This window comes from Pseudophryne corroboree, chromosome 2, assembly GCF_028390025.1.
Source record: "Pseudophryne corroboree isolate aPseCor3 chromosome 2, aPseCor3.hap2, whole genome shotgun sequence".
NCBI classification, from domain to species: Eukaryota; Metazoa; Chordata; class Amphibia; order Anura; family Myobatrachidae; genus Pseudophryne; species Pseudophryne corroboree.
In genome coordinates this window covers 814,568,869-814,590,615 of record NC_086445.1, presented here as the reverse complement: position 1 = coordinate 814,590,615, position 21,747 = coordinate 814,568,869, and the positions used below count along the sequence as shown (strand labels likewise).

The following is a 21,747-nucleotide window of genomic DNA, read 5'->3' as shown; positions in this document are numbered from 1 at the left end:
CACCTTCCCGTGGTTTTTTTTTTCTTTCTTCTTTATACATACTACATCTCATTATCATCCAGTCTATATTAGCAGCAGACACAGTACGGTAGTCCACGGCTGTAGCTACCTCTGTGTCGGCACTCGGCAGTCCATCCATAATTGTATACTAGTATCCATCCATCTCCATTGTTTACCTGAGGTGCCTTTTAGTTGTGCCTATTAAAATATGGAGAACAAAAATGTTGAGGTTCCAAAATTAGGGAAAGATCAAGATCCACTTCCACCTCGTGCTGAAGCTGCTGCCACTAGTCATGGCCGAGACGATGAAATGCCAGCAACGTCGTCTGCCAAGGCCGATGCCCAATGTCATAGTACAGAGCATGTCAAATCCAAAACACCAAATATCAGTAAAAAAAGGACTCCAAAACCTAAAAGAAAATTGTCGGAGGAGAAGCGTAAACTTGCCAATATGCCATTTACCACACGGAGTGGCAAGGAACGGCTGAGGCCCTGGCCTATGTTCATGGCTAGTGGTTCAGCTTCACATGAGGATGGAAGCACTCAGCCTCTCGCTAGAAAAATGAAAAGACTCAAGCTGGCAAAAGCAGTAGCACCGCAAAGAACTGTGCGTTCTTCGAAATCCCAAATCCACAAGGAGAGTCCAATTGTGTCGGTTGCGATGCCTGACCTTCCCAACACTGGACGTGAAGAGCATGCGCCTTCCACCATTTGCACGCCCCCTGCAAGTGCTGGAAGGAGCACCCGCAGTCCAGTTCCTGATAGTCAGATTGAAGATGTCAGTGTTGAAGTACACCAGGATGAGGAGGATATGGGTGTTGCTGGCGCTGGGGAGGAAATTGACCAGGAGGATTCTGATGGTGAGGTGGTTTGTTTAAGTCAGGCACCCGGGGAGACACCTGTTGTCCGTGGGAGGAATATGGCCACTGACATGCCTGGTGAAAATACCAAAAAAATCAGCTCTTCGGTGTGGAAGTATTTCAACAGAAATGCGGACAACAGGTGTCAAGCCGTGTGTTGCCTTTGTCAAGCTGTAATAAGTAGGGGTAAGGACGTTAACCACCTCGGAACATCCTCCCTTATACGTCACCTGCAGCGCATTCATAATAAGTCAGTGACAAGTTCAAAAACTTTGGGCGACAGCGGAAGCAGTCCACTGACCAGTAAATCCCTTCCTCTTGTAACCAAGCTCACGCAAACCACCCCACCAACTCCCTCAGTGTCAATTTCCTCCTTCCCCAGGAATGCCAATAGTCCTGCAGGCCATGTCACTGGCAATTCTGACGAGTCCTCTCCTGCCTGGGATTCCTCCGATGCATCCTTGCGTGTAACGCCTACTGCTGCTGGCGCTGCTGTTGTTGCTGCTGGGAGTCGATGGTCATCCCAGAGGGGAAGTCGTAAGCCCACTTGTACTACTTCCAGTAAGCAATTGACTGTTCAACAGTCCTTTGCGAGGAAGATGAAATATCACAGCAGTCATCCTGCTGCAAAGCGGATAACTGAGGCCTTGACAACTATGTTGGTGTTAGACGTGCGTCCGGTATCCGCCGTTAGTTCACAGGGAACTAGACAATTTATTGAGGCAGTGTGCCCCCGTTACCAAATACCATCTAGGTTCCACTTCTCTAGGCAGGCGATACCGAGAATGTACACGGACGTCAGAAAAAGACTCACCAGTGTCCTAAAAAATGCAGTTGTACCCAATGTCCACTTAACCACGGACATGTGGACAAGTGGAGCAGGGCAGGGTCAGGACTATATGACTGTGACAGCCCACTGGGTAGATGTATGGACTCCCGCCGCAAGAACAGCAGCGGCGGCACCAGTAGCAGCATCGCGCAAACGCCAACTCTTTCCTAGGCAGGCTACGCTTTGTATCACCGGTTTCCAGAATACGCACACAGCTGAAAACCTCTTACGGCAACTGAGGAAGATCATCGCGGAATGGCATACCCCAATTGGACTCTCCTGTGGATTTGTGGCATCGGACAACGCCAGCAATATTGTGTGTGCATTAAATATGGGCAAATTCCAGCACGTCCCATGTTTTGCACATACCTTGAATTTGGTGGTGCAGAATTTTTTAAAAAAACGACAGGGGCGTGCAAGAGATGCTGTTGGTGGCCAGAAGAATTGCGGGACACTTTCGGCGTACAGGCACCACGTACAGAAGACTGGAGCACCACCAAAAACTACTGAACCTGCCCTGCCATCATCTGAAGCAAGAAGTGGTAACGAGGTGGAATTCAACCCTCTATATGCTTCAGAGGTTGGAGGAGCAGCAAAAGGCCATTCAAGCCTATACAATTGAGCACGATATAGGAGGTGGAATGCACCTGTCTCAAGCGCAGTGGAGAATGATTTCAACGTTGTGCAAGGTTCTGATGCCCTTTGAACTTGCCACACGTGAAGTCAGTTCAGACACTGCCAGCCTGAGTCAGGTCATTCCCCTCATCAGGCTTTTGCAGAAGAAGCTGGAGACATTGAAGGAGGAGCTAACACGGAGCGATTCCGCTAGGCATGTGGGACTTGTGGATGGAGCCCTTAATTCGCTTAACAAGGATTCACGGGTGGTCAATCTGTTGAAATCAGAGCACTACATTTTGGCCACCGTGCTCGATCCTAGATTTAAAGCCTACCTTGGATCTCTCTTTCCGGCAGACACAAGTCTGCTGGGGTTGAAAGACCTGCTGGTGAGAAAATTGTCAAGTCAAGCGGAACGCGACCTGTCAACATCTCCTCCTTCACATTCTCCCGCAACTGGGGGTGCGAGGAAAAGGCTCAGAATTCCGAGCCCACCCGCTGGCGGTGATGCAGGGCAGTCTGGAGCGACTGCTGATGCTGACATCTGGTCCGGACTGAAGGACCTGACAACGATTACGGACATGTCGTCTACTGTCACTGCATATGATTCTCTCAACATTGAAAGAATGGTGGAGGATTATATGAGTGACCGCATCCAAGTAGGCACGTCACACAGTCCGTACTTATACTGGCAGGAAAAAGAGGCAATTTGGAGGCCCTTGCACAAACTGGCTTTATTCTACCTAAGTTGCCCTCCCACAAGTGTGTACTCCGAAAGAGTGTTTAGTGCCGCCGCTCACCTTGTCAGCAATCGGCGTACGAGGTTACATCCAGAAAATGTGGAGAAGATGATGTTCATTAAAATGAATTATAATCAATTCCTCCGCGGAGACATTGACCAGCAGCAATTGCCTCCACAAAGTACACAGGGAGCTGAGATGGTGGATTCCAGTGGGGACGAATTGATAATCTGTGAGGAGGGGGATGTACACGGTGATATATCGGAGGATGATGATGAGGTGGACATCTTGCCTCTGTAGAGCCAGTTTGTGCAAGGAGAGATTAATTGCTTCTTTTTTGGTGGGGGTCCAAACCAACCCGTCATATCAGTCACAGTCATGTGGCAGACCCTGTCACTGAAATGATAGGTTGGTTAAAGTGTGCATGTCCTGTTTATACAACATAAGGGTGGGTGGGAGGGCCCAAGGACAATTCCATCTTGCACCTCTTTTTTCTTTAATTTTTCTTTGCGTCATGTGCTGTTTGGGGAGTGTTTTTTGGAAGGGCCATCCTGCGTGACACTGCAGTGCCACTCCTAGATGGGCCCGGTGTTTGTGTCGGCCACTAGGGTCGCTTATCTTACTCACACAGCTACCTCATTGCGCCTCTTTTTTTCTTTGCGTCATGTGCTGTTTGGGGAGGGTTTTTTGGAAGGGACATCCTGCGTGACACTGCAGTGCCACTCCTAGATGGGCCCGGTATTTGTGTCGGCCACTAGGGTCGCTTATCTTACTCACACAGCTACCTCATTGCGCCTCTTTTTTTCTTTGCGTCATGTGCTGTTTGGGGAGGGTTTTTTGGAAGGGACATCCTGCGTGACACTGCAGTGCCACTCCTAGATGGGCCCGGTGTTTGTGTCGGCCACTAGGGTCGCTTATCTTACTTACACAGCTACCTCATTGCGCCTCTTTTTTTCTTTGCGTCATGTGCTGTTTGGGGAGGGTTTTTTGGAAGGGACATCCTGCGTGACACTGCAGTGCCACTCCTAGATGGGCCCGGTGTTTGTGTCGGCCACTAGGGTCGCTTATCTTACTCACACAGCTACCTCATTGCGCCTCTTTTTTTCTTTGCGTCATGTGCTGTTTGGGGAGGGTTTTTTGGAAGGGACATCCTGCGTGACACTGCAGTGCCACTCCTAGATGGGCCCGGTGTTTGTGTCGGCCACTAGGGTCGCTTATCTTACTCACACAGCTACCTCATTGCGCCTCTTTTTCTCTTTGCGTCATGTGCTGTTTGGGGAGGGTTTTTTGGAAGGGACATCCTGCGTGACACTGCAGTGCCACTCCTAGATGGGCCCGGTGTTTGTGTCAGCCACTAGGGTCGCTTATCTTACTCACACAGCTACCTCATTGCGCCTCTTTTTTTCTTTGCGTCATGTGCTGTTTGGGGAGGGTTTTTTGGAAGGGACATCCTGCGTGACACTGCAGTGCCACTCCTAGATGGGCCCGGTGTTTGTGTCGGCCACTAGGGTCGCTTATCTTACTCACACAGCTACCTCATTGCGCCTCTTTTTTTCTTTGCGTCATGTGCTGTTTGGGGAGGGTTTTTTGGAAGGGACATCCTGCGTGACACTGCAGTGCCACTCCTAGATGGGCCCGGTGTTTGTGTCGGCCACTAGGGTCGCTTATCTTACTCACACAGCTACCTCATTGCGCCTCTTTTTTTCTTTGCGTCATGTGCTGTTTGGGGAGGGTTTTTTGGAAGGGACATCCTGCGTGACACTGCAGTGCCACTCCTAGATGGGCCCGGTGTTTGTGTCGGCCACTAGGGTCGCTTATCTTACTCACACAGCTACCTCATTGCGCCTCTTTTTTTCTTTGCGTCATGTGCTGTTTGGGGAGGGTTTTTTGGAAGGGACATCCTGCGTGACACTGCAGTGCCACTCCTAGATGGGCCAGGTGTTTGTGTCGGCCACTAGGGTCGCTTAGCTTAGTCATCCAGCGACCTCGGTGCAAATTTTAGGACTAAAAATAATATTGTGAGGTGTGAGGTATTCAGAATAGACTGAAAATGAGTGGAAATGATGGTTTTTGAGGTTAATAATACTTTGGGATCAAAATGACCCCCAAATTCTATGATTTAAGCTGTTTTTTAGGTTTTTTGGAAAAAAACACCCGAATCCAAAACACACCCGAATCCGACAAAAAAAATTCGGTTAGGTTTTGCCAAAACGCGGTCGAACCCAAAACACAGCCGTGGAACCGAACCCAAAACCAAAACACAAAACCCGAAAAATTTCCGGCGCTCATCTCTACTAGTTACAACATGTCACCCAATGAGTTCTAGAAAAACCAGGGCCGGATTAACAATGGGGCAGATGGAGCTGCAGCTCCAGGCCGCCCATTGAAAATAGGTCCACAGGATCCCCTGCAGCGCAGTCAGTGTTGACAGGACAAAAAAATTCTTGTCACCACCAGCGCAGCTTTCTCGCCTTCCGGCCACTGGAAATAACATCACCCCTGACACCAGCCAGATGCTCAGGTCACCGTGCTGTCAGAAGCTCCACCTCCAAGACCTGTCTGAAGCCCCGCCTCCTGGACCCATCTGAAGCCTGGCCTCCCGGACCGTCTGACGCTCAGCCAGCCTGCTGAGAGAAGTTTAACTTTTGCACTGCATCTATCTAAGCAGCTGTAACAGGGGCTTAGACCTTGTTGTCAGTGGGGACACGAGGGAAGGGAGTGAGTATTAGACCATTGTGCAACAGTTAATGCAGGGGTCCAGCTTTTCCCGTGTACCCCCTGACCCCATTTCTGCTCCTCCTCCTGTTCTCTGCTGCTCTTCTCCCACCCGATGCTCTTTTCTTGTGTACCATTTACGTTCAGAGAAGCACTGTGACTGGATCGGGTGCTGGGGACTATGGGCCTAATTCAGACCTTTTGGAAAAGCACTCTGCGCTAATTCATTCTATCAAGTCTCAAAGGGGAAGCTCCAGGAACGAGCGAAATGCGTTAGAAGAAGAAGGGACTTTTGGTGACAGTACCATTCACTAAGGATATCCCTGTATATTTCCCTGTGCAACGCCGGACGCCAGCAAAATCCATCAGCGGCTTTCTGGGACTGCAGCGGCAATTATATGTTGGAGATCGGAGACGTCCGGAGCCTCCTAGCTGCACCCGACTGGCACACAGTGTACGTCCAATCGATCCGTCATACAAACTAAGACAGAGGGTTAGCGCTCACATATGCTGATAGCCCCACAGAGCTCTCCAGAGTTTCTCTTGTTAATTTGCACAATCAGTCCGCTGAGACTTTTTAGCTATTGCTAAATGAAATTAATTAACACCGGGTCTCTCTACATTTGCTAAGTGAATGGTTTGAGGAATTTTTCCGTTCACTATAATCACAGGGATTGTCCTATATGTTCATTGTGGACATTTTTATATTTAGATATATTATGTGAATTGATTGACCTCCATTGAAATTTACTATATCCATAGGTATATGAAAAGCCAGCAATAGAAATAGAAATATAGTTTATATCAATTTAGTGGCATGACAGTTTATGTATATACTTAGTCTGTTGTATGAATTATCTTTTATATTACATATACATCAATTTAAAGATCTTTTGATCATTTTCTAATAAAAGAAAGAAAAGTATTTTATATTTGTGTGAATTCATTTTATTTTAAGACCTGATGGAATGAATTAGCGCAGAGTGCTTTTCCAAATTGTCTAGCTGGTTCCTCTATGAAAATAGGAGACCTCTTTTTTATATATGCCTACACAAGCATATTTGACACTCAGCAGCTGAATACAATATAAATCCTATTTTGGTTTATATAAATATAGGCAAATTAATAGCATAGCACCATGAGACATTTCTTTGTAAATTATCCTAATTCAGACCTGATTGCTCCTCTGAGAATTTGCAGAGGTTTGAGATAGGATAGTTGCAGCCCAGACAGAGTGAAAAACCGGCCCGTGCAAGTATGCGTGCGCCATGCGAAAAGCTTTGCATACGTCGATCAGCTGCACATCCGTTCGCAACTCACTCACCATCAAATAATTTTTCCAGTCAGTGCAGTCTGTGCGTAGCCCAGGACCTATTCCTACAGTTCGAAATAATCAAGCTGATCGGGCCGGAGCTGACCTCACACACCCGCCCTGAAAACGCTTGGGAACTCCTGCGTTTTTCCTGGCACTCCCAGAAAATGGCCAGTTACCACCCGCAAAGGTCCACTTCCTGTCAATCAACCTGCGTTTGCCTAGCGGTCAAAAAAGACGCAGGATTGTTTTGCAGTTTGGCCTTGCGCCTGCGCATTGTGATCTGTACACGTGCATTTGTCCTCTCTTGGCCTCTCCCAATGGACTGACTCCTCTACTCATCAGGAGGGCCACTGCCTTGATCTAGTATTCACCAGACTATGCTCCATCTCTGAACTCACTAACACTCCTTTCCCCCTCTCAGATCACAACCTTATCACCTGCATGCTCTTCTCCGTTAATTCAAACCCTGTGTTGCTGAAGTCCTCCAATCTTCCTCAAACCCGCAGAATTATTAACACAATTAATCTTCAAGAACTTTCCACTTCACTCCAACAACTGCTTTCACCTATTTCTGCATTCACCTCTCCTGAGATGGCTGTATCACACCTTAATGAGACTCTAGAACTAGCCCTTGATGAAGTGGCTCCAGCTACCCATCACACTCCACGTAGGCCTAGATGTCAACCATGGCACTCCAAATTAACAAGACAACTACAAAAACTCACACGAAAACTTGAACGTCAGTGGCATAAATCTCGTATTTCAAGTGACTTCCTCACATATAAGACTGTCTACCATTCTTATAAAAATGCCCTGGACACTGCCAAACAAACATATTTCCAAACTCTTATCTCTGCTCAAGCCTCTAACCCCAAACGACTCTTTAATACATTTAAGTCACTTCTGAATCCTCCCTCACCTACCCCACCAGCCACTATCAAGGCGCAGGATCTTGCTTCCTACTTCAAGGAGAAGATTGATAAGATCCGAAATGAAATAGTATGCTCTTCGGTAGCCAGTGACCTGCTCCGTTCTTTACCTGAACCCTCTGGCACTCTTTCTTCATTTGATCCCACAAATGAAGATGAAGTATCATCACTCTTCTCATCCTGCTTTTCCTCTACCTCTCCTCTTGATCCTTTACCCTCACAAATAAGTAAAGCTCTGTCTCTGGTGCTCATCCCTACCTTAACTAACATCTGTAATCTCTCTCTCTCTACTGGTATTTTTCCTTCACTCTTCAAGCATGCAGTGATTACTCCCATTTTAAAGAAACAAAATTCTGACCCTAATGCTCTCTCAAACTACCGCCCTATCTCTCAGCTCCCTTGTCTCTCTAAGCTACTTGAGAGACTTGCCTACACTCGACTCACACACTTTCTTAACTCATACACTTTATTGGACCCACTTCAGTCAGGCTTCCGTTCCCAACACTCCACAGAGACAGCACTGACTAAAGTGGTTAATGATTTGGTCACTACGAAGTCTAAAGGCCATTACTCACTACTTATTCTTCTGGATCTATCTGCTGCATTTGACACTGTAGACCACTCTCTTCTCATACAGACATTACAATCCCTAGGCCTTAAAGACACAGCCCTTTCTTGGTTCCTATCCTACCTATCTAATCGCTCCTTCAGTGTTCGCTTCTCTGAATCTACCTCCTCTTCGCTACCTCTTTCAGTTGGAGTACTGCAAGGCTCAGTCTTGGGTCCTCTGCTTTTCTCTATCTATACCTCATCTCTTGGTAAACTAATCAGCTCTTTTGGTTTTCAGTATCATCTGTACGCAGATGATACTCAAATCTACCTATCCTCACCTGACTTGTCCCTATCTGTACTGGACCGTGTCACTGAATGCCTTTCTGCCATTTCACCCTGTATGACATCTCGCCACCTCAAACTGAATATTTCAAAGACAGAGTTAATTATATTTCCACCGGCCAATTGTAGGTACCAACCTGATATCTCTATCACTGTTGAAAACTCGACTATCTACCCTACCCCACAAGCTCGCTGCCTAGGTGTCATCCTTGACTCTGATCTGTCCTTTGTTCCCCACATTCAATCTGTCTCAAGATCATGTTACATGCATCTAAAAAACATATCCAAAATACGACCATACCTTACACAAGACACTGCTAAAACTCGATTCCACGCTCTCATTATCTCCCGCATTGATTATTGCAATAGTCTCCTAACTGGTCTTCCCAAAACGAGACTCTCACCACTACAATCCATTCTGAATGCAGCGGCGAGGCTTATCTTCCTCGCTAGACGTTCATCATCTGCAGATCCACTCTGTCAGTCCCTCCATTGGTTACCTGTACTCTACCGCATTCAATATAAAATACTTTTACTCACACACAAGGCCATTTACCAAACTACACCAACATACATCACTTCGCTTATCTCAAAATATCTCCCAACCCGACCTCTTCGCTCTTCACAAGACCTGCGTCTCTCATTCACACTCATTACTCGCTCCCACTCACAATTGCAGGACATTCATCGGGCTGCATCCACTATGTGGAATGCCCTACCACGCACAATAAGACTCTCCTCTAGTCTCCAAACCTTCAAGCGTTCCCTGAAAACTCACCTCTTCAGGCAAGCATATCAAATTCCAGAACCGCCCACATAACTTTCATAAACCTTCCTATCAAATTGCATCCACTCTGTACAGTCCACACATATCCTCACATGTCTTCTCATTCTATGCAATAGATAGCACCTTTCCTTATGTACACATGCCTATTTCCCTATAGATTGTAAGCTTGCGAGCAGGGCCTTCCTACCTCTATGACTGTTTGTTATCACCCATTTTGTTATTGTTATTTCAAATTGTAAAGCGCAATGGAATTTGCTGCGCTATATAAGAAACTGTTAATAAATAAAATAATAAATAATCGCCCGCCTTGCGATTTCGCAAATCAGAGATCAGATCTGAATTAGGCCCGTAGTGTAGAAGCGATATAGACCCTCATTCCGAGTTGATCGCTCGCTAGCTACTTTTAGCAACCGTGCAAACGCATAGTGGCCGCCCACTGGGGAGTGTATTTTAGCATAGCAGGAGTACGAACGCCTGTGCAGCAGAGCGGCTGCAAACATATTTTGTGCAGAACAAGACCAGCCCTGTAGTTACTTATTCTGTGCGATGATTGCTGCGACGAATGACACGATAATGACGCCAGATACCCGCCCAGCAAACGCCCGGCCATCCCTGCATTTTTCCAAACACACCCAAAAAATGGTCAGTTGAACCCAGAAACTTCCACTTCCTGTCAATCTCCCTGTGTTCGCCAGTGCGACTGAAAGCATCTAGAACCTGTGCAAAACCACGATGCTCTTTGTACCCGTACGCCGCACATGCGCATTGCGGTGTATACGCATGCACAGTTTTGCCGTTTTTTTAAATGATTGCTACGCAGCGAACAACGACAGCTAGCGATCAACTTGGAATGAGCGCCATAGTGAAGTGATGTAGTGTGCATAGGAAGAGCAGTGATATACAGTATGCAGAGCCGGCCCTAGGCATAGGCAAACTAGACAAATGCCTAGGGCATTTGGTATGCTATGGGGCACCAGAAGCTTCTGCTGATTAAAATGATATGCGGCATGCCTATATTCTGTGTGTAACTGAGGCTGTATCTTCATACAAAATGCTACGTTGCAGTGTATTCCTGGAAATCACTAAAATGTAGCATTTTGTATGCAGATACAGCCGCAGTCGCACACAGAATATAGGCATGCTGCATATCATTTTAATCAGCAAAAGCTGTTTGTGCATCCTAGCCAATAGTAATGCAAATAAGATGCATTTTCATAAACAAAAGGCGCTCCAACATTAGCAGAGCTGCCAGCTGACTCGTGCCAGGCATGTCCTGCAGAACTAGCGGTGGTGCTAGGGGGCGCCAGCCAAAATCTTGCCTAGGGCATCATATTGGTTAGGGCCGGCTCTGGTAGTATGCCACCACACCCTCCTGCCCACACAAGGAGAAATTCTCTGTGGCGCTATTAACACCCACTGTGCGGCAGCAATAGGCCTTTCATAAATTTCAGCTCCAGGCCAGTGTGGACCTTAATCTGGCACTGAGCAAAACCATATTAATAGTCTCACTGCTCACATATAGCCATATCACTACATCATCCATATAGCCAATAATAAAGAGTTCTAGAGTTCCTTTATAATAGGAGCAATTAAAAAAATTCTATCTTTCCTGAAGAAGATGATGACGGGTTTAGTAGCCCCAAAAATAGTAATGACTAATGGTGGAACTACCGCTGTTGCAGGGGGTACAGCAGCTACTGTAGAAGGCCCAAATGTGCTAGGCCTTCCATAGTCCTGCACATGTCCAATGTTGGTAGTATGGACAAATAAGGATCAACAGCTTGAATGGATCCCCAGTGGTTTTCCCTAATAGGCCATAAAGAAGAAATACAGGTTGAGTATCCCATATCCAAATATTCCGAAATACAGAATATTCCGAAATACAGAATTTTTTGAGTGAGAGTGAGATAGTGAAACCTTTGTTTTCTGATGGCTCAATGTACACACACTTTGTTTAATACACAAAGTTATTCAAAATATTGGCTAAAATTACCTTCAGGCTGTGTGTATAAGGTGTATATGAAACATAAATGCATTCTGTGCTTAGACTTGGGTCCCATCGCCATGATATCTCATTATGGTATGCAATTATTCCAAAATATGGAAAAATCCGATATCCAAAATACTTCTGGTCCCAAGCGTTTTGAATAAGGGATACTCAACCTGTAATAGCAAAATTGGAACCAGGACACTCTGTAAATACCTGTAATCGTTCTAGCCACCTACAGGACCATCATGTTAGAACTGCACTTTTTTATGGACCTCTGTGTATTGGGCCTGGGCTTTCTCCGAACCACAGACTATGACCTAGACTCCCACCACAATGTCAAAAACCAGCTTCCTAGGACAGGCGAGTGCTAGGTCAGGGTTACCTGGACAAAACACTCATATCCAACCGAATAATCACTGGAAATTCAGTTTTAAAATTTTGCTAATGTCTAGTCACCCATATAATGGGAATGCTATAATAATATTGTTCCAGAGCACAAAATGCAGAGCCTAATAAAAGTAATGACAGTGGTTGCGGTAGATGGCATAAAATCAATAGGCGGGATGTTCGCATTAGCATAAGGTAGTAAAACTGGTGTCTGGTGGTCTACAGCCACTTTGTGTATGTCTCACAGGCAGCCACACTATGTGTACAGTAGGTATTTGCTACTCTTAAATGCGCTGACTCAGAGGTGTGCGCAAATTGACCAAAAGTGCGGCTGTATTGAACACATGAAAATTAATGCAAATATTCTCCAATATGCAGAGTTGCACGCATCCCTGAGGCCATAGGGCTCCCATCCGTCTGCCCGTTGCAGTAGCTACCATCATTGCCAGATCGCTATTGCATCAGGAGATTCATGGTAGCTCTCAATTCTGCCAACATGCCAATATGTCCTCGCAACATTTGCGAAAACCCTGTTTCTCCCCAATTACATCAAAACAGCCCCAAGTGGAGATGTGACCGAGATGCGTATCTCTCTGAATCACCTAGTTGATCATTTACAGGATATAAAGCATCCAACTGGCGAATACCATGGAGGTAAGTTCATTCCAGTTGCCCAGAGGCAAGTTGTAGTTTGGTGCTCCCCCCCCTCCCCGCCCCCCCTTAAATAAAGGAAAAACAAATATGGTGTGAGTGTGTGAATGTGTGTGTCAGGACTTACAAATTTATATTAGAGATGTGCACCGGAAATTTTTCAGGTTTTGTGTTTTGGTTTTGGATTCGGTTCTGCGGCCGTGTTTTGGATTCGGACGCATTTTGGCAAAACCTCCCTGAAATTTTTTTGTCGCATTCGGGTGTGTTTTGGATTCGGGTGTTTTTATAAAAAACAAACTCAAAAACAGCTTAAATCATAGAATTTGGGGGTCATTTTGATCCCATAGTATCATTAACCTCAATAACCATAATTTACACTAATTTCCAGTCTATTCTGAACATCTCACACCTCACAATATTATTTTTAGTCCTAAAATTTGCACCGTGGTCGCTGGATGACTAACCTAAGTGTCCCAAGTGGGCGGCACAAACACCTGTCCCATCTAGGAGTGGCACTGCAGTGTCAGACAGGATGGCACTTAGAAAAATTAGCCCCAAACATCACATGATGCAGAGATTAAAAAAAAAAAAAAAAGAGGTGCAAGATGGACCACCCTTATGTTGTTTAAACAGGACATGCACACTTTAACAAACTCATCATTTCAGCCACAGGGTCTGCCACACGATTGGCCCCCACCAAAAAAGAAGCAATCAATCTCTCCTTGCACAAACTGGCTCTACAGAGGCAAGATGTCCACCTCCTCCTCATCGTCCGATTCATCACCCAATTCACTGTGTACATCCCCCTCCTAACAGAGTATTAATTCGTCCCCACTGGAATCCACCATCTCAGGTCCCTGTGTACTTTCTGGAGGCAATTGCTGGTGAATGTCTCCACGGAGGAATTGATTATAATTCATTTTGATGAACATCATCTTCTCCACATTTTCTGGAAGTAACCTTGTACGCCGATTGCTGACAAGGTGACCGGCTGCACTAAACACTCTTTCGGAGTATACACTGGAGGGGGGGCAAATTAGGCAAAATAAAGCCAGTTTGTGCAAGGGCCTCCAAATTGCCTCTTTTTCCTGCCAGTATACGTACGGACTGTCTGACGTGCCTACTTGGATGCGGTCACTCATATAATCCTCCACCATTCTTTCAATGGTGACAGAATCATATGCAGTGACAGTAGACGACATGTCAGTAATCGTTGGCAGGTCCTTCAGTCCGGACCAGATGTCAGCACTCGATCCAGACTGCCCTGCATCACCGCCAGCGGGTGGGCTCGGAATTCTTAGATTTTTCCTCGCAGCCCCAGTTGTGGGAGAATGTGAAGGAGGAGCTGTTGACGGGTCACGTTCCGCTTGACTTGACAAGTGTCTCACCAGCAGGTCTTTGGATACAACGCAGGCTTTAAACCTAGGATCGAGCACGGTGGCCAAAATGTAGTGCTCTGATTTCAACAGATTGACCACCTGTGAATCCTGGTTAAGCGAATTAAGGGCTCCATCCACAAGTCCCACATGCCTAGCGGAATCGCTCCGTTTTAGCTCCTCCTTCAATCTATCCAGCTGCTTCTGCAAAAGCCTGATGAGGGAAATGACCTGACTCAGGCGGGCAGTGTCTGAACTGACTTCACGTGTGGCAAGTTCAAAGGGTAGCAGAACCTTGCACAACGTTGAAATCATTCTCCACTGCGCTTGAGTCAGGCGCATTCCCCCTCCTTTGCCTATATCATAGGCAGATGTATAGGCTTGAATGGCCTTTTGCTGCTTCTCCATCCTCTGAAGCATATAGAGGGTTGAATTCCACCTCGTTACCACCTCTTGCTTCAGATGATGGCGGGGCAGGTTCAGGAGTGTTTGCTGGTGCTCCAGTCTTCGGCACGCGGTGGCTGAATGCCGAAAGTGGCCCGCAATTCTTCGAGCCACCGACAGCATCTCTTGCACGCCCCTGTCATTTTTTAAATAATTCTGCACCACCAAATTCAATGTATGTGCAAAACATGGGACATGCTGGAATTTGCCCACATGTAATGCATGCACAATATTGGTGGCATTGTCCGATGTCACAAATCCCCAGGAGAGTCCAATTGGGGTAAGCCATTCTGCGATGATGTTCCTCAGTTTCCGTGAGCTGTGTGCCTCTTCTGGAAAGCGGTGATACAAAGCGTAGCCTGCCTAGGAACGAGTTGGCGTTTGCGAGATGCTGCTACTGGTGCCGTCGTTGCTGTTCTTGCTGCGTTAGGCAATACATCTACCCAGTGGGCTGTCACAGTCATATAGTCCTGAGTCTGCCCTGCTCCACTTGTCCACATGTCCGTGGTTAAGTGGACATTGGGTACAACTGCATTTTTTAGGACACCGGTGACTCTTTTGCTGACGTCTGTGTACATTCTCGGTATCGCCTGCCTAGAGAAGTGGAACTTAAATGGTATTTGGTACCAGGGACACACTACCTCAAGCAATTCTCTAATTCCCTGTGAATTAACGGTGGATACCGGACACACGTTTAACACCAACACAGCTGCCAAGGCCTGAGTTATCCGCTTTGCAGCAAGATGACTTCTGTGATATTTCATCTTCCTCGCAAAGGACTGTTGGACAATCAATTGCTTACTGGAAGTAGTACAAGTGGTCTTCCAACTTCCCCTCTGGGATGACGATCGACTCCCAGCAGCAACAACAGCAGCGCCAGCAGCAGTAGGCGTTACACTCAAGGATCCATCGGAGGAATCCGAGTTAGGAGAGGACTCGTCAGACTTGCCAGTGACATGGCCTGCAGGACTATTGGCTTTCCTGTCTAAGGAGGAAATGGACACTGAGGGAGTTGGTGGTGTGGTTTGCAGGAGCTTGGGTACAAGAGGAATGTATTTAGTTGTCAGTGGACTGCTTCTGCTGTCACCCAAAGTTTATGAACTTGTCAATGACTTCTGATGAATGCGCTCCAGGTGACGTATAAGGGAGGATGTTCCTAGGTGGTTAACGTCCTTACCCCTACTTATTACAGCTTGACAAAGGCAACACACGGCTTGACACCTGTTGTCCGCATTTCTGTTAAAATAATCCCACACCAAAGAGGTGATTTTTTTTGTAATTTGACCAGGCATGTCAATGGCCATATTCATCCCACAGACAACAGGTGTCTCCCCGGGTGCCGGACTTAAACAAACCACCTCACCATCAGAATCCTCCTTGTCAATTTCCTCCTCAGCGCCAGCAACACCCATATCTTCATCCTGGTGTACTTCAACAGTGACATCTTCAATTTGACTATCAGGAACTGGACTGTGGGTGCTCCTTCCAGCACTTGCAGGGGGCGTGCAAATGGTGGAAGGCGCCACCTCTTCCCGTCCAGTGTTGGGAAGGACAGGCATCGCAACCGACACAATTGGACTCTCCTTGGGGATTTGTGATTTAGAAGAACACACAATTCTTTGCTGTGCTTTTGCCATCTTAACTCTTTTCAGTTTTCTAGCGGGAGGATGAGTGCTTCCATCCTCATGTGAAGCTGAACCACTAGCCATGAACATAGGCCAGGGCCTCAGCCGTTCCTTGCCACTCCGTGTCGTAAATCGCATATTGGAAAGTTTACGCTTCTCCTCAGACGCTTTTAATTAAGATTTTTGGGTCATTTTACTGAACTTTAGCTTTTTGGATTTTACATGCTCTCTACTATGACACATTGGGCATCAGCCTTAGCAGACGATGTTGATGGCATTTCATCGTCTCGGCCATGACTAGTGACAGCAGCTTCAGCACGAGGTGGAAGTGGATCTTGATCTTTCCCTATTTTACCCTCCACATTTTTGTTCTCCATTTTTTAATGTGTGGAATTATATGCCAGTAATATATCAATAGCAATGGCCTACTGTACTGTACTATATATGTATACTGTTGGTCACCAAAATTCTGCACTGTAATACTATATATACTGCTCACAAAAATGCAGCACAGATATGGAATGGATACTTGCAGTGACACAGAGCTGCAAGATACAGCAATGGCCTACTGTACAACTATATACTGTTGGTCACCAAAATGTTGCACTGTAATACTATATATACTGCTCACAAAAATGCAGCACATATATGGAATGGATACTTGCAGTGACACAGAGCTGCAAGATACAGCAATGGCCTACTGTACAACTATATACTGTTGGTCACCAAAATGCTGCACTGTAATACTATGTATACTGCTCACAAAAATGCAGCACAGATATGGAATGGATACTTGCAGTGACACAGAGCTGCAAGATACAGCAATGGCCTACTGTACTGTACTACTATAATTATATAATGGTGGTCCCCAGTCCCCACAATAAAGCACACTGAGCACAGATGTTTGCAGCACACTGAGCACAGATATGGAGCGTTTTCAGGCAGAGAACGTAGATAGTTTCAGCACATTGAGCACAGATATTTGCAGCACACTGAGCACAGATATTTGCAGAACATTGAGCACAGATTACGGAGCTTTTCAGGGAAAGAACGCAGTCACGTCCTTTCCGTTCAATCTCCAATGCACGAGTGAAAATGGCGGCGACGCGTGGCTCTATATATAGAATACGAATCTCGCGAGAATCCGACAGCGGGATGATGACGTTCGGGCGCGTTCGAGGCTGCCTCGGAACCGTGTAAAATAGGTGAAGTTCGGGGGGGTTCGGATTTCGGAGAACCGAACCCGCTCATTTCTAATCTATATAGATAGCTCTCTGAGCCATTCTACACAGACCGGAGCCCATAGCGAATAGGTAGGGATCCAGCTATGCTGTGTGACAACGGCAGGTGGGTCAGGCATGTTCACCAGTGGGTCCCATCTCACAGCCCAGCAGCAGTGGTGGGTGCACCATTGCTTGCTGCAGCGCAGGCTGAGCGGTACCAAGCGGGAGTCATCCTATCAGCTGTTGCAGGTGTTATCAGGGCTCATAGGACAAAGCTGATTAACTCTGCAGCAGCAGTGCATGCGCCACAGAGCTCCGTTGGAAAAGCAATAGTCACACTTGGACCCAGTTGTGAACCACACAGGTGCTTCTGTACATGCAGGCAGTGCCATAACTAGGCATTTTAGCGCTGTGTGCAAGAAACGGCATTAACGCCCCCCCATGCAAGGGGCGTGGCTTCATGGGGAAGGGGCGTGGCCGCAAAATAATACCAATTCATACTACAGTGCACAGTAGTCTCCATTATTCAAATTACGTTGCACAGTAGCGCCACTACACCAGGTAGAGCCCCTTTTACACATTACGGCAGCCAGTCCCCCTTTTTACACATTACGGCAGCCAGTTCCCCTTTTTACACATTATGGCAGACAGCGCCTCCTTTTTACACATTACGGCAGACAGCGTGCCCTTTTTACACATTACGGCAGACAGCGTCCCCCTCTTTACACATTACGGCAGACAGCGTCCCCTTTTTACACATTACGGCAGACAGCGTCCGCCTTTTTACACATTACGGCAGACAGCGTCCCCCTTTTTACACATTACGGCAGACAGCGTCCTCCTTTTTACACATTACGGCAGACAGCATCCCCCTTTTTACACATTACGGCAGCCAGTCCCCCTTTTTACACATTGCGGCAGACAGAATAGATAGATAGATAGATAGATAGATAGATAGATAGATAGATAGATAGATAGATAGACAGATACTTACCATCTCTCCCCGCTGGCTCAGGCTCCTCGGTGCAGGCTTAATGCAGCAGATCCCAGGCAGGGGAGAAGGAGGAGGAGGGAGGGGGACTGGAGCCGAAGCAGCGCTATGTAATTGGTAGTGGTGCCTCTGCAGCTGTCCCTCTCCTTCTGCATTGGCTTGCCGGCCGCATCCCAGCATTCACAGCAGCGCCGGGCAGCCAATGCGGAAGGAGAGGGACTGCTGCAGCAGCGCCACTACCAATTACATAGCGCTGCTGCAGCTCCAGTCCCCCTCCCTCCACCCCTGCCTCCGGCACTGCTGCTCTCCTCCCCTGCCTCCGGCTTCTCCAGCGCGGCGCAACTAGCACAGCAGAGTTGGCTAGTAGTGTGTCAGTTTGACTCATAACAAGCCGCTGTCCGTTGTGCCCTAACGATGACTGCGCTGTGTGCCAGGCACACCTGGCACACAAGTAGTTACGGCGCTGCATGTAGGTACCCCTTCAGGGCTGGGAGCTCGGAGGCAGGTGTCTCCATTGCCTCTGGTAGTTACGCCCCTGCCATGGTGTAATGCAGTATGTGCTAGGTTATTTCATATGCAGCAGACAATGGCCTCTTCTGGAAGGTTCTTTAATTATATAAAATGCCAAGAAGTCTCTGTAATGGGTATTACGGTATTAGCAGCAGCAAGTACCTGGAACAAACCATGCAGCAGACCATTTGACAATTCTCTGGACTCGCTCAGTTGTTCTTGGCTCTACCTGAACTATCTCTGTTCCTCTGGCAGCTTGTACATGACCCATGGCATCTTACTCTCTGCCAGCGACAGACTCATCTCAGTGATTGACAGTTCCCTACAGTATGTCAATCTGCTAGCTAGCAAGGAGATGCGTCAAGTAGAGGGGGAAGGTAGCTAGCAGAAGGTTGCAGTAATCTAGGCTGGAGATGACATGGAGTGGATCAGGGTTTTGGAAACATCCAGGCAGAACATATGCAATGTAGTGACAAATCAGAGCTGCTGTTGGGGAGCAGGAAACAAGGTAGTGGAGCACTGGTGACATGGAGTGGGCGAGGGAGGGAGGAGGACCCTGCCTGTAATAGCTTACATACCAGACATTTTATACTTTCTCCACACTTAAAATGATTGGCGAAGAGAAACTGATTGTATAGTGTTTATGGATTGGTACAGAGAAAGAGTTCTGTACAGTAGTATGGCTAGTTTTTAACATATGGAGGTTCCTTAAGGCTACATACCCTTATTTTATAATTTATTGCTGACTAATGCTAACAAATCACATACAAGCTGCTTACGCATTTCATATGAATTTGCATTTTAAAAATAATATTGTAGGTAAAAGTAAAGATTTTAACTGTATTAAAACACATCAAACACACTGGGGCATATTAATTTACTGGTTAATTAGCGTGCCGTGTGCAGATAGAGCAATCAGCCAATTAGCCATCTCCCAGTGCTGAATATCAGGGATTAACACACGGTAACTAGCTACAGTAATTCTGCGTAAATTGAATATTACCCAGTGACATGGAGAGTTAAAAAAGTCACTGCAATGCTAGCCAAATAAAGTGTCCTTCCTGCCAGCTGTCTGCGCCATTATTCTGGTTATTACTTCAAAAATATGGTGCCAGCGGGTAATGTAGATAATATGGCACACATGCAGAAGACTCTGGTATAGTGTCAGACGGAATGCGTTTAGAATGCTGGCTGTCGGGATGCCGTCTCTTTCCGGTTTTCTGTGCATGTGCCGCCATCAGCACACAGGCCCCTTCCAGGCTTACAATGCCATTGGTTTACACCCACCATAAAACAAATGTTAAGATTATAATGCCAATGGGTACATAACCAAAGTTCCAAGAGGTCCACTTTCCAAGTGGAGTCACTGGAGGATACGCTGAATAGCTCGCTGGTCGGCATGCCGACCAACAGGGACTATTCCCACTCCTGGGTGTCCACTACGCCCAAAGAGTTGGAATAAAACCTGTGGCGAGCGCAGCGAACCCCCAACCGCCGGTCACCCGAACCCAACCCATTTTTACATCTCATATGCTATGTTTTTACATCTACAGTATAACAAAATATTCTTGAAATTACCTTCATGTCATCACGTGTGATAAATATATTACTATTTGTGTCATCTTCTGAAAATAGTCTTTGAATTTTTTCAGCCATTTCATTAAAAATAGCATCTTCTTCAGTTTCTAGACTTGTCTCGGTTACACTCTCATCTGTGTCTTCATGTTTGTACAGGGTTCTTCGGGATGAACCCATCCTTCTTCCTTTTGTTCTTTTCCGCTCCATGCTGTTTAAACTGTTGAGAAAATAAAGAAAGTCACATACAGTATATAGGTGTGTAATCAGGGGCGTTTCTACAGAGGAGGGGGCCCGTGTGCACCTCCGGGTGGGCCCCCTCCTCTGCACGGCACTGTAGACTCCGGCACTGGCCGAAGTCTACTGCGCATGTGCAGGTCTCCGGAAACATGGCACCCGCCATGATCCGGAGACTAATCTGGCTACCTCTCATGCGCGGCGGCCATTTTGGCTGCGATTTCCGGTGCGATCACAGCTCCTGGCGCTGGACTCAGGAAAGGTAAGTATTAAAATGGGTGCGGTGTGGGCCCCCCTGGACACAGGGGCCCGTGTGCACCACACCCATTGCACCCATTATAGAAACGCCAATGTGTGTAGTCCTGAACACATTTCTCCAAATGTGAGAACCCAAGGCCAAGTGACAGTTTGTGACCCATGACACAACATGTAGTGGGTGTGGTGATGTGCACCTAGTAAATGTCACCTTCCATCGTACACTTGCACCCACTGCCTTTCAAAATAAATATAGCCAGCCCATGTATTCCAACACAGGTATTGCCAGCCTGGGCCCTTAGTGATAACCTGTGTCCTCCAAAATAAATACAGCCAGTCCAAATCCTCTGGTCACAGAGAAAAGAATTTGGCCCTCCGTAATCTGTGCGACGCTTCCATTTCACACTGGCCATCACATTCCAGCTGTCACTGTACCACCTGACACTGGTCATGTGATGTGTACCTGTCCTCCTGAGCAGCTGCAGAGGCTGCTGGGAATTGTAATCTGTCTGTGTAATGACATACTGTATATATGTGCTGAAGGGTGATAAACAGTGTCAGCATAATAACTCACATAGTGGGGTATTACATATGACCCTGGGACAAGGGGAAGTTTAGATCTATAGGGCCGGGGTGGTAGTGTATGGCTCTAGCACTGGGGGGTGAGGCTATTGCATGTCCCTGGGGCCAAAGGTAGGGTGATGATTACTGGCTTAGCCTTTAACACAATGGTCAGTTACCTCCTGCTGCTGCCCTTCTGGGGACCAGAGGAAAAAAGGTTGTGCTGGGTCTGCAAAGA

The 21,747-nt window shown here is 46.9% G+C and overlaps 1 protein-coding gene across 1 annotated transcript in view; it reads right to left on the bottom strand.

The window, feature by feature from the left end:
• Window positions 1-21,384, bottom strand: part of LOC135049799 (EF-hand calcium-binding domain-containing protein 4B-like) — a 227,427-nt gene extending 206,043 nt beyond the window's left edge. Inside the window, exons 1-2 of the mRNA XM_063955674.1 lie at window positions 21,258-21,384; window positions 20,460-20,676 (exon numbers count right to left, since the gene is read on the bottom strand). Of these exons, the coding sequence (XP_063811744.1) occupies window positions 20,460-20,676; window positions 21,258-21,361 (321 nt within the window). The 5' untranslated portion in view covers window positions 21,362-21,384. The remainder of the gene's footprint in view (window positions 1-20,459; window positions 20,677-21,257) is intronic.
• Between the last annotated feature and the right edge of the window lie 363 nt (window positions 21,385-21,747).